At 41.1% G+C, this 19221-nt stretch overlaps 1 protein-coding gene across 4 annotated transcripts in view; it reads left to right on the top strand.

Annotated features, from left to right (window-relative positions):
- The first annotated feature begins 405 nt into the window (after window positions 1-405).
- Window positions 406-19221, top strand: part of N4BP2 (NEDD4 binding protein 2) — a 41828-nt gene continuing 23012 nt past the window's right edge. For 2 of the 4 annotated variants that reach the window (XM_035324771.1, XM_035324774.1), the window contains exons 1-7: window positions 406-605; window positions 7383-7497; window positions 7804-7980; window positions 13915-14232; window positions 15583-16795; window positions 17634-17758; window positions 18953-19041. In XM_035324771.1, coding sequence (XP_035180662.1) covers window positions 14028-14232; window positions 15583-16795; window positions 17634-17758; window positions 18953-19041 — 1632 coding nt within the window. In that variant the 5' untranslated portion in view covers window positions 406-605; window positions 7383-7497; window positions 7804-7980; window positions 13915-14027. Of the gene's footprint in view, window positions 606-1227; window positions 1247-7382; window positions 7498-7803; window positions 7981-13914; window positions 14233-15582; window positions 16796-17633; window positions 17759-18952; window positions 19042-19221 lie in introns of those variants that run through there. The other 2 variants (XM_035324772.1, XM_035324773.1) reach the window with 2 other exon arrangements.

Genomic DNA, 19221 nt, shown 5'->3' with positions numbered 1-19221 from the left:
CCTGAGAAACTGCGTAATAAAGCCAATGTTTACCTGCTGATGCCCTGTTTTCTTTTTAATCAGAAATTGGGAGCCCGTCACTACATGGCTCATAGATTTAACCCTCCTCAACCTCTTCAATCTCCGACGGCTTGATAAACCGGCCTACCTCCCGCCGCCGGTGCCATGCCCTCCGTAGGAAGGGTTTTTGGTAAGTTTTGCCGTACCAACGGGGCACGGGACAGCCCTTCCCGAAGGCAGACACGGGAAGCCCTACGAGCAGGACAAGCCCCGACTGCCCCCGCGTTTCGGGGCGCACACCCCGCAGCACGGCGGATGCCGGCAGGAGGTAGGGCTGTGCCCGGAGCCCGGCATCAGCCTCCCGAGGCCAGCCCGGCCTCCGAGGCGGCGCTGCGGGGCCCGGCAGGGGCGGCCGAGGGGGGAGAGAGAGGGCGGCGCGGAGCCTCCTCCCGGCTGCCCTTCCCCGGCCGGTCGGAGAGCGGCACTGTGGCCCCGCGGCGCACGCTCCGCCGGAGCCTCCCCGTCTCCCCCTGCCTCCGCCGCCGCCGCCGAGCAGCCCCGCAGCCCCAGCGGCCGGCAGGAGCGAGCGAGCCGAGCGGCGGGAGGTAACCAGGGGCCGCCGGGGTCCGGCGCGGAGCGGCGGGGCCGGGGAGGAGCCTCGCCCTCCCCCTGCTGCCGATAGGGCGCGGGGCTGCGCTGCCCGCCGCCGCCGGCCGCCATTTCGGGAGCGGGGAGGCTGCCGGAGGGGGCCCGGCACCGGGCGGCCGCGGCCAGGGCGGAGGGAGGCAGGGAGGCGGAGGTGGTGGGAGCCGCCCGCTGGCCGGGGCTCGGCGCTGCCGGGGAGGAAGGGGAAGGGGTCGGGTGCCCGGTGAGGAGAGCCCGGGAGAGCGGTAATGGCGGCGGGCAGCTCCGCCTGCGGGCCGGGGCCGCTGCTCCGGGGGCTCCGGTCGCCGAGCGCCGTCGGTCTTTCTCGGGGAGACACCGGCCCCTTCACCCCACAGCCTTGGAAAGGGAAGGCCGCGGCCTCCGTGTCCGCCCCGGCCGCTGGAGGAAGGGTTTCCCCCGTGCGGTGCAGTGTAGGCCATAAAACATCACTGAAATGCAGAGCCCTGCGAGTTAAATCCGCCCCGTGCAAATGGAAAGCAAAAGGTTTTTAGCGCTCGGAAGGACTGCCTGTGCTGAACGGTCGGAAACTGCCGGACCACGTTTACCGGGTGGTTATTTAGGGCACGTCCTGTGTAGCATGGTGTTCCCAGATGTTTTGGACGTGGTCTACAGTTCTCACCAAGTACCATAAGGTCACTGGGAAGTCAGAGGAGCCCGCCTTAAAATGAGATAAAAAAGTACTGTTTCTCTGTATGTACCTTTAAAAGTCCTGTTCTAAACGACTAAGAACAGTTTGACTCTAAGAGGTGCTTAAAATGTTTTGATACAAACTCTTGCCAAAGTTGAGCATCCATCTCAACCCTCATGAAGCTTTCAGTAGGGCCATGCGGTTAAAAGATGAGAATAATTCATATGGAGCTTAAGCTCAAATCCTCCAAAAGGTTTTTTTTTTTTTTTTTTTTTTTTTTTTTTTTTTTGAGATTTCCATCCCTTTGTCCATTTCACCTTTCACTCAAACACAAGCTGAAGATACTTTGTACTTTATCATAGGATGTGACTGGGGAGCCTGAGGTCAGGATGTAAACCTGAAGCAAATTACAAAAGGGCAGAAAAAAAAATCAAGCGTGGGATACGTTTGTAATGACAGGCTTAGCCCTGATTCATGGGGTACAGTCACCATTAGCAGGGCAGGGCTGGTGTGGGTCATGGGTCTGCAGCGCTTTCAAGTTGCGGTAGTTCTTCGTGTTGTTGACTGGACCCATGTGATGAGCCATCAAAGCACATCTGGAAAATCCTTTAATTTCTTCCTTATAGGCTTTTTCCTGTCGTGTGTTCTTATTTACTTATTAAACTGTGACATTTTGTCTTTTTTTTTTTTTTGTGACTTTCTCTACTATTTTCAGTTTTTAAAGGACTCTCCCTCTGTTGTTTTAATGTTACGGTATTTCAGCTGGGGAAGGCGCTGATGTAGGAGGGAAGTGAGATTCTTGGTGTTACAGATGTGAAAGTGCAATAGTACATGACAAAAATGTTAGCCCTGGTGTGGTTTGGGGGAACATCCATGGCTTGTTTGCAGCTGTTTCACTTTATGGTGCAGGTGAGTCCTTAGCTGTGACAGTTTTACAAAAGACACTCTTGTTGTGTTTGTGTGTAAATACATTGTAATAGGAACTTAGGGGGGTTGTGGTTCCGAGGCCTTCATGGTCTGTCATCTTTAACTCCTCCCTGTGTGCTGATCTGTAGCTAAATGGCTGAAATAATCAGTCTTATTTTAAATAAAGTTCATCTGTGCGTGAATTTAGTGCTAGTAAAAGCTGCTGAACTAACTAATTCTTGGGTTTTATGCTTTCTTGAGTTTTCTATGTTCAGTTATTAATTCTTGGGTTTTAGGAAGTTGTTGCCATCCTCTTTACTACAGAGGCTCTGCTACTATAAAAATGTCAGTAGGGTGTTAACTAGTCTTCAGTGACACTGCCTCTCACAATTAAATAAGGCCACTGTTTTTTTCTCCTAAATCCAGCTGTGCTTGTGGAAGGAGCTAAGTTTTCTAGCTGCTTCTTCTCATGACTCCGCCGGGGATTTGATCTACTGGTAGGTTGATTTATGTAACTGATCCATGTTCTGTCTCAAAAATGGTCTGTGTTAGCTCAACCCACTATTTAAAACTATTTAAATTGAGCTGGCTGACGTTGTTCAGTCATATAAGGTGAACTCAAGTGAACTACTTTCTGAAGGTAAATCAATGGGTTTAGGTCTGCCAAGGAAGCAGTGACAGTCATTTGGAGGCTGTAAGCTTTTTGTTGAGGTACCTGGACGAGGATGAGGTCATGTATCTGCGGGTTTACATTAAGCTGAAAATAGTCTTTATCTTTCTAATAGCTGCATAATGGCTGCGTATGTGCTGTGTTCAACTGGCCTGGTGGCTTCAGAAATAGAAGTACACTAGAACATATGAAGAAGATGTAATTGTACTGATGGAGCTGTGTAATGTAGTTTCCAGCTTAGGACCTGATGGGCTGGATTTCTGCTTCCCCAGAAAATGTTTAGGATGTCTTTGTGAATAAGCTGTTCTCATTCCTGTCTTGCTTTCCTAATGTTGTTTGGCTTCTTGCTTTCTTTTTTAAGCTGTGATCTCATTGTGCACCTTGAATCGGTGTGAAGTGTGCTACAGGTCACTGTAGTATGTTTTGTTAGGGAAGTTATTCTGAAGTGGTACTCAGATTGCTGTTGTACGGGACCACTATCAAATTTCATGAACTGTTCTATGCTTTTTTCCAACCTCCCTGTTAAGCTTCCTATTGACGACTCTTATTTCATGAGGCTACTGGTTACTAGATAACACTTTGTTGATAAAAATGGCTGATGTTCCAGCATACCTTGTGCTCTGAGGCTCCAGCAGTCACGGTCTCGTCAGTGTCCTGTTATTGCAAGTGCTTTCTGCAAACCCAAATATATCTTTGTTTCAATTTTTATTTGAGCCCGTTCTGATGTCCAAAGACTTCTTGTGCTTCTGCTTTATCCCAGTGTGCAACAAACCTCCTTTTGGAGTTTCAGAACTGGAAACTGCATATATCCATTACTCAGTGGTGGCACTGGGGGATCAGCAAAGTGCAGCACTGTCTGCCTCATAGACTTGAAGGACTTAAGTGAACCTTCAGGTAGTAAGAAAATATGCTGCAGAAAACTGTTTGGGTGGTGCTACTGTTGACTTGTTCTGTGTTACAGATGCAAGGGACAGTTGTGGAGCTGAGAAGCCTTTGTATGTGGAAGCACCAGGACCTGGTGACATTGTGGAAACCCTGTTAGGTGCCTGCATAGGTCTGAAGACCCATACTCTGGAGTCTGAATCTCTGTCAGCCACTTCCTTTTGCTCTCAGCTGTGTTTAGAGTTCCAGCAGCAACTAGAAGTATTAAGTAAACCCGTCCTCATTTGCATCTGTAGCTAAAGCAAGTCAAAATTTGGGGAAGTGGCATTTGCATTTGTTGCCAGTTCTGATTGCTGCCAGCACAGAAAACTCTAAATTAAAGTATTCTTTATATGTTCTGCTTTCCATTCCTCCATGAGGCCACCTGCATGTATACACCAATAATAATAAGCAGCACCTGTGACCTTCAGTAGTACTTCTTGTTTCCAATACCATCTCATCCTGATGGAACCGGTCCTTACCCTTGCTGCTGCCCTTTTGCTGGTTCTCTGAGCGCTGAAATAAATAAATGCTTATCGTTTGGCCAGGTCTCAGTCACAGCAAAAAAAAAAAAAAAAAAAAAAAAGGATCCATATAGAAAATGGAAACATGAATTTTGTTAACCTCATTAGGAAGAGTCTTGCTCAGATTTATTTTATTTTCCTTTTTTAACAGCTGCAGATACTTCGTGCATTAAACTATGTCTTAGATTCTTAGTTAGATCTTACTGGAGTTGCAACTTACAAACTGTTACAAACTGCTTCCAGCAATTCAGAGACACCTAGTCTTGTATTACGAATTCCAGCCAGTGCTGCCTCCGTGAAGGCCATTTGCTGAAAGGTATGAAAGTACAGCTGGGGAGGATGTGCAAGGAAATTCTGTAGTGCAAAAGAAGAACTGAAGTTTTACAGAGAGGTGTTACCTGTATTCACTCCCCTTCAACCTGATTGTGGGACAGGCTCTCCAGAAACACGGTGTGAACAAGCTGCAGCTCCATCTGTCAGGAGTTTCCTTTTCTCTTTCCAAAAACTCCTCTCTGTCTCCCTATTTTGTAACATGAAACAGGAATGCAATTTTAAGCAGTAGTACTAACTGCAGAAGCCCTGGCATAACCAGTGGTCTGGTCTCACTAACCCCAGCCCTTTGCATTGCTCTGGGGCCTGGGCATTGCTCACTGCAAAGCTGCTGAGCTGCCTGGGGGCTGCACCGGCGGCTGCCAGGTTTTTGGAGAGCTCTGCCCCATGGAGGCCTTCCTTCCCAAACCGAGTTTGGTGGAGGTACCCTGACCTTCAGCAGGGCCGTGCACTGTGTGGGAGGCTACCGAAGGACGTAAGAGGGAAGCCACAGGAGGATTTGGCATCTGTAGGCTCTCCTAGGGCTGGAAAGACATTCTGCAGGTCACTGTTTTCTGAGAAACAACCAACCAAGCAACCCTCTGTACCTAAACAGGGAGGACAGCTCCCTGTTGCTGTTCTAGCCCATCGGGCTCTGTATCTGCACATGCAGTCATCCCATGGCTCCTTGGTATTGCCATATCCCAGGCTTTGACCTTTTGCAGGCACTGTGAGGAAGGTGCTTGGGGTCCTGTGGAGACATTTAACAACATGGTTGAATACAAATGAGCGGTGAGAATACCCTAGGACCTCTGTGAGCTTTACGTGTCTGGCTTCCAGAAAAGCTGGTGGTGAGAGCGCTCAGCTGCTAGAAATCTGGTTTCATCTGAAGAAATCCCTGGTAATGGGAAATACCAGTGAAAGAGGTGTACAAATATGGTTGTTCTTAACAAGAGACGTGCTGCCGGAGGACCTGCTTACTAGTGGTTGGGCCTGTCCCATGTCCCCTCATCCTGCCGTGCCCAGCCAGCTGACCTTCGTACTCACCCGTCAGCGGGCCTCTGGCAAGAGCAGCTTCCCAGCTTCAAAGGACACAGCACGATGTAGTGTTGGACAGCTTCTGTCACCTGTCAAGCACCGGTTGACTGCTGCTGTGTGTTAGCTTCCCCTCCTCATGGTGAGCCACGTGGAGAAGAGCCCGAGAGCCCGTCCTAGCGAGCAGGGCCCTGCTTCTCCTAGACTTGAGGTTACTTCTCCATCACCCACTTCACGTGAGCCTGGGCTGTTCTGCACTCTTGAACTTTGTATTCAGTGGGCAAAGCTTTTGTTTCTTACTCTGAGCAAGATGCAGCTTCTGAGAAGAACCTGTCTGTGGTGCAGGCCACGTGCAAGGCTCAAAAATCATGGGAGCAGAGAGGACGCCTCAGAGAGGATGCATCAAGACGTACGAGGCAGTGTCTTGAACTTCGGCTGAATTTTCTGAGGAAAGGACAACCTTAGTTAAAACTTGAAGTAGATGAAGCCCTCTGAACACCCGGTGAAAATTACGCTGCGTGGGGGAGAAGGAGGAGAGCAGAAAAGATGGTTTAAGTGTTTTTAAAAGCACTTTGGTCTCTAGCTGGGTGTAGATTTTGACATTAAATAACAAAGCGTTTGAGAGTCCTGTTACTGGCGACTGTCAGAAATGAAAGAATGCAAAAGGCTCAAAAACCGTCTCCTTCGCTACTCATAGGTTTATTGAGAAGAATCTGCTGGCAGGCATTTCCTTTTTTTTTCTTCCCTTTTCTACCTTGTTTTTTGACAGGGGGCTGAACTTTGTCCAAAATGACAAGTTACGCATTGTATAGACAGAATTAGAGAGTACAGTGGTTGGGTTTGATTTGATTAGCTGCTTTTTTTTTCTTGTGCTTGTATTTAAATATTATTTTGTGCCATTTATGAGACTTAAAAATACAAAAAATGCAAGAGAACAGATCTGGAAATCGCCTTTGCATTTTAAGGCATTTATTAGCAGCGCCTGATAGCGAAAGCGGAAATGTGAGTAATGGAAACAAAGTAGTGTCGCACTGCCATCAGGTACATTTTGGCCTTTCTGTTCCCTTTCTAGACTGAATTTCTCTTCAATGAGAGATGCAATGTTCTGTAAAATTGCTGAACAGCTTTTCGGTCTTTCCTTGAGTGGCTTTTGTAGTTTAGCGCAAATTCGGTGAAGCCACGTGTTGGAGAGTGGGGTGAATAGTGTGCTCTGCCTCCAACCTGCCCTTTGTTTTGTAAATTTGGATCAAAAAGGATCAACAAGTTCCAAGGTGTTGCTTAGGTGAAGTGTTGTGTATGTTTTGATGACAATTCTTAATGCTTTGGAGCATTGGAGTGTGGTTAAATGCAAAATGGGAGGTGAGTTGAGTGTCCCAGTCTCTTGAAAAGACTTCTACAAAGTAATTGAGCTATCCACCTGTTTTATTAGGGAAATATAAACAAATGTTCTGTCATGCTCCTATGTAGTTTACCTGTGTATCCTCTTTTCTTTTTCTTTTCTTTTTAATTTATTTTTGTTTGGTTGGAAAACCTGGCTGCTGTTAGGTGCTCTAGGCTAATGTGTACACTGGAATTAAGTCAGGCTTTGAATAAACCTAACATCTTCAGTGTGGACCCAGTGCTTTAGGAGTTTTTAGGTGCTTCGACGAGCACCTAGCATTGGTGGAGCGTTGCAAATTAATGGTGTATCTAAGAGCAATGTATTCTGTTTTTGTTGTACTAGGTTTATGTTGCCTAATTCCCCATGTGATGGAACAAAGCTTTTCTTGACCAGCGTGGATATATAAACACTTTCAAGATGGTTAAGAACTGTTGTGAAGAACCAAACAGAATGACAAGTAAGGAAACTTACTTTTATTCCAAATTAATTCTGCTGTCATTATGTTACTTGCTTTCCTGATGTAAGTCAGCTTTGTTCAGGTAAGAAATTAGTAACCGAAATCAAGGCGATTTCCTTGGAAAAACTTATATTTTATATTTGAGTTCAACTTGTCATGTTGTGTACTTTACCAGTAAAACGCTAGGCATACTTAATCAATTAAAAAAAAAAAAAAAGTGTTACTCAGTGTTAAAACTACTTGAGGGTGCATGCCCTGTGAGCAAAATACCAATTTTAATTTGTATTCTGATGATTCCTTTGTCAGGAGGGAGCACCCAGTTCTACTGACGTCTAATTTGTACATTTGTCAGTATGGTTTCCTGACAGAAGAGTTTATTACATTTTTTTAAAAACTTCAAATCTTTATTAAATATGACACCAGTAGTGGTTTTGGAAAGATGAGAAGGGACCCACTGCGGGGCAACTCAGTGAAGCTGAAAATGTAAGTTTTTATGGCAGTATTATCTTATTTGCATTTAAATACAGATTTTTTTTCATTCTTAAGAATGTCAGTACCTGTGTTGTGTTTTTTCAAAGCCAGAAGATTCAAATGAACATTGCATGATAAATATTCTGTGCAGTTTGAAATTTATTTTTTTTTGTGGGGAAATAAGAAAACAAAACCAACCTTTGTTTATGTGTATGGAGTTAACTTCCTTAAACTGATCAGAGAAATTTAAAGATATACACAGATGAGCAGCTTTGGCTAAAAGTTGCCTTCTGTTAAGGCTGGAGGCTTCCTTTGGCCTTAAAAAGGCAGAGAAATAATATTGATAGCTTATTTGTCATTTGAACTTGATCTCAGTCAAACCAGAAGCTGTGCCGCCAAATGTTTCTAGTAAATCTTGAGCAGCAGTTAGAATATTTTTCTGGTGTATCTGCTTCCAAAACAAATTCTCATAATGACTTTGAAAAATTGTGTTTACTGCTGATTGCAGTTGCTGAGTGCAGTATCTCTGATTTAAAGAGCTTTGTGAATAACTTGATATCCACTGTCTAACTCACTTAAAATAGTTTAGTATATTTCTTGCTTCCCTGCCTGTGCTCTGCCTGTTATTGAATACTACCCTTTTCATCACTTCCTGTACTTGAGATTATATGTATAATGTGACTTGCAGTCAGTCTGATGTTCTGAAGAATTTGGGCACATCTTGAAAATGCAAGCCACAGTGCATGGTTTCCAAGAAGATGTCCAGTTATAAAAGAAGTGTGAGATATCTCAGGACTCTTTCAGACCTTTACTCAGCAACTGTATATTCATTTTCACATTATACTGAAAATTAGACAGTAATGCAAGTCTCAAGCCTTAGACTTATGTTGCTTTCTCATAAATTTTAGTCAATGCTGCTTGATACTGTTTTGTAATAGTTTTTTTTTTTCTTTTTTTTTAATATTTTATAAAAATGCTGTTCTTCAACAATACATAGAAAAATTCCCCTCTGCTTTCTAAGAACTGCTAGCTTGTGCTGTGGAATACAGATGAGGTTTATCTGAACTAATTTAATGTAGCTTCAGTGTGAAAATTACTTGTATCTTTTAGCTTACTTCAGAAAATGCGTTTGTAGCCTTAGCAATCTGATAGCTTCTGTATGACAAGTCTGTATTAACACTTATTTCCTAGCATAAATGAAATCTTACCTTTTTTAAAAAAATAATAACATTTATTTTTGAAGGGTCTTGGGGACTATTTTTCCCCTTAGATTTTCTTTGGATGGTTTTAATGGTTGTGAGTTCTTTGGATTGTATCATAAGAGAGAATATTTTGAATATTTCTAAGGAAAATTTAAAGTTTAAGTAAAGTTATAATTTGCTTTACCTATGCTGAAACTTGGATTTCACCCTAAAGTGTCTGCTTATGATGAATCTACCTCTAAAATGTTCAGTATAAGCACTGTTTCTATTTTCTCAGCCATTCTACAGGTTGTTCACTCACCTGCATAATAAGAAAGGACATCAATGATTTAAATGTTGTGATTCCCAGATATCTTTGCTGCTGTTTGACTGGAATTTACCTTTAGTGCAGGAAACAAATCTTAGTGTCTAGTACAGCAGATCAAACCCTGTTTGCTAATAGGTGAAGCTAAAAGTGCTAATAAGCTTTCATGCTCTAGAGTGTAAATGTCTTTATTTGAGCCAGTTCAGGCTGAACACCGAAGCACGCTAGTAGTGACATTTATTTAAAATGCACTGATGACCATTTTGTGCTGCAAGCAATCCCTGTAAGATTTTAAGTTTTGGACTCGGCCTGATGTTGTAAACAAAGTACTGACAATGCAGAAAGGCCGGTGTCTTCCCTGCAGTAGCCTGCTGCTTTGCTTTCCTGGATTGCTGCTTTCTGCAGGAGCAACCACAAGGCCGGGAGGCCTCAAGGCCACGATTAATTTTTTTTTTTTCCATAAAACATTTCATAGTCATTGTCTTTCATGAAGTAACTTCTCTTTCCTCTTTTTATTTTGTATCAGGAAGGCTGCCTGGTATTAGTTTGACTTAGGTCTTTGTTTATTTAATCTCTTCTGATGCCTACTAGAGTTAAAAATAGTATGTTGAAAACATGTCTAGTTGTCATCCCCTTTCCTTCCCAGAGTTAGGAGTCTGACCCGGATGACTATTATATTTCTGCTAGTTTGGGTTATTTTTTTCTAAGGACAATTGCATTAATGAAAATAAAATGGAACCTTGTGGAACATGTCTGCAAGGGAATTCCTTTGCAGTAGTTACAGTGATTTCAATTCACTCTGTGCTTTGTGGAAGACTTTTCTTAGGCATTTTCCTAAGACTGTAATACTTAGTTTATCAATTTTAGCATGAGAGTGGAAAAAAAAATGGAGAGGGAAAAAAAAAAAACACCTCTTCTGTATAGTGGTATTTACTGGAAACAGTGGTCATGTTACTTTTGTTCTCCTGGAGAATTACAAACATGTTCTTAAAGCTAGTTTAAGAAACTGTTGGCTTTCCTTTCCCTGGAAAGGAATGTTGCTGCTTGGACATTGGTGTTGAGACTTGAAGTTTTGATCCAACCCCATGCTGTGCAAGGTTGGCCACTTCTCTGCACTTTGTTGTTCCACCTGTAAAACAAAAGGAGAAGGTGTGTTGTGTTAGGGTGATGACATCGGTGCTTGCCTGTGTTTGTAGTGACTGGTTTGCCTGTTGGTGGCTGCTGATCTTTGGCGATGTGTATCTTTAAAGGTTTTGTGCATCTACCCAGCTCCTTAGGGGTAGTGCTACTGAAACAGGCAACATCAGAGCCTTGTAATCTGTGATTAAAAATAGATTCTGGACATCTAGAAAGATGATGACATTAAGGCGCCCTGACCTGACAGGTCTACATCTCTCTAGGGCTTGAACATCTTGTTCTGTAGAGAATGCTGGTGTCTTAATCTCTTTTGTTTGTAAGATTGCTTAATTGAGAAGGTAATTCTCATAGAAGCAGATTTGTATCTGTCTGTGGTAGTTGGATTACGTTGAGAGGAGATCCTTAATGTCAGGAGATGTGTATTTGTGTATTTCTGAAGAACTGTGAGTTGAGGAGGTGCTTTTTTTTTTTTTTTTTTTTTTTTTTTTTTTTTGGAAAGGTGAAGTCGAGACTGCCACGGGAGTATTGTTCTTCACCAGCACTGTAATGAAACAGCTGTTTGCTTTAATTGGCTGTGTGTAGATGGAGGTATCCAGAACTGCCTAGTGAACCACCGAGTGTATTGCAGCCTCCGGCTGATTGTCTAGAAACCTCCTTCAGTGTGTTCAGCACAGCCCTGCTCTTCTAAATCATTCTATTATTACAACTGCATTTACATCTCAGGGAAAAAAGCCTCCATTCACAGCAAACTACAAATTGATTCATACGTTAGCCAGAATCAACAAATGTAGCTGACCTACAAGTCTGGCTATTGGGTTATTCAAAGTTATTTCCCCTTTCTTGGCTTTCAAAAGGAGAATCTTGAATATCTGAAAAGACAAATCCTTAGGTAAAATCCTTTTTCAAGTTCAGGGCATGCTCTTAAAAACAAGTGAACAATTTTTCCTTTCAGTTGTTTGTAGTTGCATCATTTCTTTTGCAATGAGTGCAGTGGGCTTTGTGTGTGCACGGTCACCTATTTCTGTGGACTTTTATTAAAAAATGGTAATATCAACAGGAGATATTGCTTGGGAATCTGTCCAGGAATTACATTGAAAATACAGTGATAAATAAAGGGGATTCTGTCAAAATATCTGATACTGTCCGTGATACTATCCATGATACCTTATTTCAGGGTGTTTTTTTTTCTTTTTTTTTTTTTTAATTCCACCATAATAATGTTGAGTATTTGTAGTAATACCTTGAGAAGGTTTTTGAGATCTCTGGGCCATGGCACCAGCAGCTTACTGTAAATGCCAGGATTATGATCATAGCTCCTGCAAACAAAATCTCTTCCCATGAAACACGGAGTGCTTTGCAGTGTATTGGCAAAGGAAAAAGTATTATCGTTGTTGGAATGACAGATGAAGGTGAGGGGAAGTATGCAATTCTTAAAAACATTTTTTTTCTGATTTAGATTAATGCAGACTGAAGTGTGGGGCTTTGTTAGATCATGAGAGTAAGGCATCCTGATACACGGTGTGATACACAACCTAACACAGGCCGTGTGTTTTGGGAAGGCAATATCCTATAGTGAAGTAAGGGAATCAGTTGTTAGAAGTCCTAGCTAAAGAGCATATTTTTCAGCAGGACTGATCATTATAAAGGACTTGAAATGAAACATTAACAACACTTGGAGTGCTCTGCTTAAAGTCTCTTGGTGTGCAGTAATGTCAAGGCGCATGAAAAGCTTTCTCCCTTGCAGGGACTTTGTCACTGAACCAGTTTTAGCGGGGAACACTTTTTTTTTTTTTATCACTGACACCTTGTGTGAAGTTAGATCCCAACCTGTTTTACTGGCTGGAGGATGAATCAAATAGAAAAACAAGTTTGAAAACTGTGACTCTTTTTTAATCATTTTGTTTGATTGTGTGTGTATGACAGGAAAGAGCAGTGTAAAGATGGCTAATCAGAGAGAGAGAAATGAAGAGTATAATGAAAAAAAAAAAACATCTGCAATTGTCCCAGCTCAGTCTGGCTAGCTAGCATCTTCCAGTGTCATCTCTCCATTATTTTTGGAATGCTGCCTTTGCCGTTCTGTGTGTATTGTCATGCCTTTCACACTTCCTTTGCATTGTTTCAGACATCCATCTAATTTTTCAGCTGAAGTCCATAAATATACAGTAGAGACTCCTGGGATCCTGAAGTTGTTTTTCTTACACTCTCAAGCCATAAGAATTTATGTAACAGTTTACCTCCTTTTAAATACTTATCTGGTAGAGAAGCTATCACTAGATAGTGATTCTTTGCTGTATTTTACTTCAGATTGTCAGCCTTACCAAGGTTTTCCACTCTACTGAATAACCCCTCTAAACATTATAAATGAGTTTGTTATGAGCTTTGCTAGAACACAACAAAGCTTTAATGTTATTTGACATAAAGGAAGAACTGAGATCACACTATACTCTGTGCTTGGATTTCAATTAAGAATTGCTTTCCTCTTCTACAAAGGATTAGTGCAGTAATTGCAGTTATTATCAATGCCATCATGTTTTAACTAGAAGTATTCGAAGGTTTCATGGACGAAGTGAGGGAGGACTAGAGCCTTTTCTCACTTTATGGCTCATAATGCTGCAAAATGCTTTTAAAAGTTAAAAGCAACAACACCAACAAAAAAGCAATGCAAAATTGCTGAGGTTGGAAGGCAGCTCTGGACATCATCTGGTTCAACCCACCAGCTCTGGCAGCGTCACCTAGAGCCGGTTGCTCAGACCAGGCAGGTTTTGAAGATCTCCAGAGATGGCAACTCTGCAGCCTGTCTGGGCAATGTTTTCTGGTGTCTGAATACTGAAGAACCTCAAATGTTTACTCTTAAAATATCCAAAGTGGAAAAAGATAGTCATGCTCGGAAGGACTTCTGGAAGATTTGGAAGTGTCTGCTATGTTTTCCAGTAGTTTTGTAAGAGATGCAAAGGCTCTGAATTTTTAACAGAATGTAAACTCTCCTTAACGTTAACTGGTCATCAGGTAAAGGTGTCCCTTTGAACTGTCTGCCTTGCATTGCTTCCCTTTTCTGAATTATTCTTTTAAACTCAATTTTATTTCTCCTTTCTTCCAGACAGGGATTGGGTAGCTATCTAGTTTGAAATAAGGGTGCCTAAGAAGAAAGGCATCCTTTTGGAAAATGCAAGGGTGTCTAAGAAGAAAGGCATCCTTTTGGAAAATGCATTTCTGGATGCTTGTATATTTCTTGGTCTTTTAGCTATCTTAACAGGAGACACGGAAGTGTGCCCATATTAAAAGTTGTTGATTCTCTTCTTCCAGGTCTGCTCTTCTTGTTGTGTACATCCTGGTTATGAGAGGTTTCTTGTGACTTCTAAGCTTGACTGTTGACCTCATGTGAACAAAACAAAAGCAAGCTGATTTTGGTAAACAAAATGCCACGGAGAAGGAAAACTGGTGGAAGTCCCTCTCGGAAGAATGGAACTGCTGTTGCTGTATTTCAAGGGGACCCAAGCCTCTCAGTGTCACAAGCAGCATACAGTGTCAATAAGGAAGAGCTCTTCAACAGCATGTCAGAAATGTTTTCTGACTTGGATCCTAGTGTGGTTTATATGGTTCTGTCTGAATGTGATTTTAAAGGTAAATAAAATACAGTTGGCGTTACAGTTTTGTTCCATGTGCAGACAGTTCTTAACTAGGGCAACACCAAAAAAGTTGGTGTGGGTGTTGCAAGTGTATTTGTGAGTCTAGTTTTTAACGAGTAGGTGAGTCATAATATTTTGAAATTTTATAGCTCTTTGCATGCACGATTCTCCACGTTTGACAGTGTTTCTCTGAGACTGGTAATTTGCAGTAGCAGTATGCTTTAAAAAATGGAGGTACAGTTTAAGCAGCAACATCTGAGTTGTTTAGGCAGGGAATAATTATTGCTTGGAGCATATTAATCAAGCTGTGTTCATATGGTCAGATGTGATTAGCTGAGATTTTTTCTAAGAATATTTGCAAAGAAGGTAGAGGTTGGCATTCTTCATATATGTGAAATTTAGCCATTAAAAGGGCTGCTTTTATTGCTGTTTTTGTTACCTGAATTGTACAGAATTTATAACTTAATAGGTCTCTCATATTTGTTGCTATGATCGTTTTTCCTTTGAAAAGAAGAATTGATGTAGTTATTGATTCACACTTTCATGTAATAAGATTTACACACTTAAGTTCATTATGACATTGTTCTATTAGCAACAGGTTAAAAATTGAAAGAACAGCTTTTTTTTGTATGAATAATAGTAGTTTGCTCTCATATAGTAGAGAAGATGGAAGGACAAGGAAGATTTTATATAACATGTACCTCTGTGTGCAGAGAGAGTTGGACTTGAACAGACATGTTGCTACATTGTACTTCACAAAAATAGAAGCTTAATTTTAATTTTATGCTACTTGTGCCAGGTTTTCATTTTTGTTAACATTAATCACAAGTAACCTATGCTCCATTTAGTGGCTTTCCAAAGATCTAATGTGGATGCTGGATTTTTAAAGCTATTAGTTGTGACATTTTCACTTGGGCCTATCCATAATGAAAACAATTTTTATACTTGTATCTCTTTAGTTCCCAATAGTGTCTTTCAGTTCATTTCACACCATTTCACTTGTACCATGTAGGTTAGAAATAAGTATCCGTTTAAACATCCAGCTCTGACTTACTTGCTTTTTTTCCAGTTAAACATAGTCATTTTTAGACACTGTTTCCTTAGTCATTTTAATGCTTATTCTGTTATTATTTTGCAATATGTCTATTTTCAGTTCTGTCTTTTTACCTCTAAAGAGATACAGGTCAAGAGGGTTGCAAAAGGTGTGGTAATAGATGAATTGGTGAACTTTCTGTTGATTGTCTCTTTAGTTATCATAAATACTTCTTAAAGTAAAAAATTACATTCACATCAGCTTGTGTTGCTTCAGTTGACCACACTTTATTTTCTTTACTTTATTCAACAGTAGAAAATGCTATGGATTATCTGCTAGAGCTGTCTACACATGCCGAAGGAGCAGTATCTTCAAAAATCTCAGGTTTTGATTCAGTAGTATCATCACTAGCTCTTGTTAATCAGCAAAAATCTGTTGCAAATCAAAGAATGGGGGCAAGTACTGCAGAACACTATAATTCTGAAGAAGAAAAACAAAAGGTCTTATCACCTGATGTGCAGCTGACTGAAGAACTGGATTCCTTAATAGAAAATGCCTTTCAGAGATACAGCTTGAGTGATGAATTGCCTAATTCTGCAAATGACCAAATTGTATGTGAACATGATGGTTTTAATGAATTTCCTCAGTGGGAAGAACCTGATTCAGGTTGCAATTTCCTACATTTTCCACAGCAAATAGGGACAAATGATGAGGTTTTAGAAAACTTCTGCTGTTCTCAGCCACCAGTGAGCCAACTGAGCATCCAGACAAGCTTCCCAGCTGCATTGGACACTTCTGCACAAGTATTAGAAGATTCTGATTTGTCAGAAATGCATGTTCGTCATGGGGTAGCTTCAGAAGCCTGTAAACAATCAAGTGGAGAAATGTCATGTGGAAATTCTGATCAGGCACAAGACACCGTTTCAGATCATAAAAGTGAAACTGCTGCTTCTGGCGAGTCCTCCCAAAGACCTCTGGAACTTGGAGTAGCTGTCAATGAAAATCCTAATTCAAAGTGCATGGAACAGGACAAAGAGGTAATGACTGCCTGTAACAGCCACCAGAGCACTTCTCTTCCAGAGGCATCTCTTGAAAGATCCAGTTTCAACACACCAAAACTTGTAGATTTTCAGCAGTCTCAGCAGGGTTATAACTCAGAATTTTCTATGCCGTCATGTCAAACTCATCAACACTGGAACCTCATGGCTCCTGCGTTTTATCCTTCCAGTGGAAACCACAGCTTTGTAACTCCTGTGGCTGCCAGTCCAGGGCAGTGGAGACCTATTTCAGACTATGGGAATTTGGAAGAAGGACTTTTTTTTTCTTCTCCAGTGGTTTCAAATGCCTGGGATAGCAATCCTTCTCTGAAGGTATGGGGAAATCAAGATAGAAACTCAAAATTGAACCTCTCGCAAGCACAGCAACCATCTGTTTGTCACATGATGAGAAAAAAGATGCACCTTATAGGTCAAGTACTTGTTCTTCTCAGAGGTGTTCCAGGATCAGGAAAATCATATTTGGCAAGGTAGAACATCCATATTGTGAGCTTATAAAAGAAGTTGCTTAATTGTCTACAGGATTTAGTGCAGGCAAAGACAATTTTCTGTCATTTGTAAATAGTTATGATTAAACCTTAATTGTCCTGCTGTATGTACAGCATCATGAGAAGTAATAATCGGAGAGGGCTGAGTTACTTCCATCTCCTTGATCTCTGGTGAAAATAAAAATAGGAGGGGTAAGTTTTAATGTCCCTCACTGGCCTGAGGTCTGGAATAGGGTTATGCCAGCAGAGTAAATCATCACAGTAATACTTAGCTCTACTGTGTTTGTCTAATCCCTAATAATTTCAGGTGTTTCCTTCCAGTAACATAGTTGGAAATACAATAGGTAGAAATTTCCCTTCCACTGCTGGAATTCTTTTGAGAAAATGTGTGCAAGTAGTATGTGTTGACTGTCTCAGGATGAACCCTTGATTTCTTTTCAAACTCTCCAAAAGCCTAGATTACACAGACTCCTTTGGCTGGCATCTGTCATACTTGGTGCAATTAAGACTGCACGTGTATCTGGCAGTGTGAATGGATGTCGCTAGATATAGATGGAAAAATACCTCTCTGATTTCTTGAAATGAGACTTGTAGGGAAACTGCCAGCTCTTTCCCTAGATATACACGGCATTTGCAAAAGGAGGGAAATTATTATAGTTCATCTTTGCTTGAAGTGTGATTCTTCCCTCACCTAAATTTGCTGCTTATGTTCCAAACAGCCAAGCTGCTTTTGGACAAGAGACTGAAGACGTGTATGTTAGTAAATAGCAGGGCTGTGGAGGAGAAGGGGAAAAACTACTTACTTCTTGATCTTTCACAGGATTTTGCTGGAGGATAATCCAGGTGGCATCATTCTTAGTACTGATGATTACTTTTATAAACAAGGACAATACCATTATGACCCCGATTGCTTAGGGGAAGCACATGACTGGAACAGGAAACGAGGTGAGAAGTAAATAAGGGACTAGCTCACTTGTTTACGGTTCAGTGCTTGTGTACTGTTGAAGAAGCTGCCTGTCTTGTAATGCTTGTGTCACAGGATCAGCATTTTTCCCATCTTGTAATTACTTTTGAATGTGTGTGAAAAAAAGAGCATGAGCACAAACTCAGAAATCACCCGTTCACTGTGTGTTTTGCAATTGAGAGCACCAGGTTTGTCAAAAGACTCTTTTGTCCTCAGATTTCATCGTGGTATGTATTTTGGGTTGTATCCCCCTGGAGTTGTGACCGGTGCTATCTCCTGGGAATATTTTTTCTGAGATTAAGCTGAGTGGTTATTTATTCATATACAATAAATAATGAGAATGTTGATACAAATAAAACACCTACACAGATATTCTCCTGCTCGTGGTTATTTTTTTCTCTCGAGCATTAAAATGTTGGCAAATTTAAAACATTTGTAAGAACAAGACAGAAATCATAACATTTTTTCTATGATCAGTGAATTTTTTGATAGAGGCTCACACTAAGCTCTCCATAGAAACAGCTCTTAAAGCTTTTACTTGCTAAATTTGAATCATGATCACTCTTCTACTGTCAAATTTCTAACCTGTAGAAAAATGGGTTAATAAGAAACATGTGATTCAATGATAACTTTGATTGTTCGGACTCATTGTAACATAGCTACAGAAACATGGTGCCGTATCTCAAAGCTAGTGATTCTAAACATTTTATTACTATGTATTAAAAAATTACAATAATTTTTTTGACTTTTCATATTTTATACAGTTTACAGAGTGGACTATTCTTAAGACTGTTATAAAGCCAAGAATTTGTATGCAACAAAGAAGTCCACTTTAAGGTGATAATGTAGTTTTTTTTTAGTTTGATTTATTGATTGATTAGTCATCTTGCCACATTTTACTTCTGCATTTTCATTCCTTGATTATCATGCATTTATTAATTCAAAAGAATAATGTCTTATCTCAGTAGCTTTACATATGGGGGGAATTTCTAAAATAAGAGGGCCTTGGAGCAGAGAGATCAAGTTATGTGTGGCAAGAGTTCTTTACTCAGTGGTTAATCATTGTGGATTATCTATTAAAAAAATTATTACAGATTTAGTGTAAAAGTGTTACATGTCCACTCTATTATCACAAAATTAACTATATCACATTCATTTATACACCTGTCTTTCAGCCAAAGAAGCATTTGAAATGAGAATCTCTCCTATAATAATAGACAACACAAACATACAAGCATGGGAGATGAAGCCTTATGTTATGTTGGTTAGTATTATAATTTCATTGATACAAAAAGGGATTACTGACCCTTATGTCAACATGTTTTAAAATGAGATTATCTTTCTCAGTCTAGCTCTTGTACCGCAGGGTCTGGAGTCAAAAGGTGTTATATAGAATGATATTACTCAGTGTTGTATTCTGTGTATGCCTGCGTGTTGAACTGGA

Source organism: Oxyura jamaicensis, chromosome 4 (assembly GCF_011077185.1).
Source record: "Oxyura jamaicensis isolate SHBP4307 breed ruddy duck chromosome 4, BPBGC_Ojam_1.0, whole genome shotgun sequence".
NCBI lineage: Eukaryota > Metazoa > Chordata > Aves > Anseriformes > Anatidae > Oxyura > Oxyura jamaicensis.
Note: the sequence above shows the minus strand (reverse complement) of the source record. Positions and strands in the feature narration are given on the sequence as shown.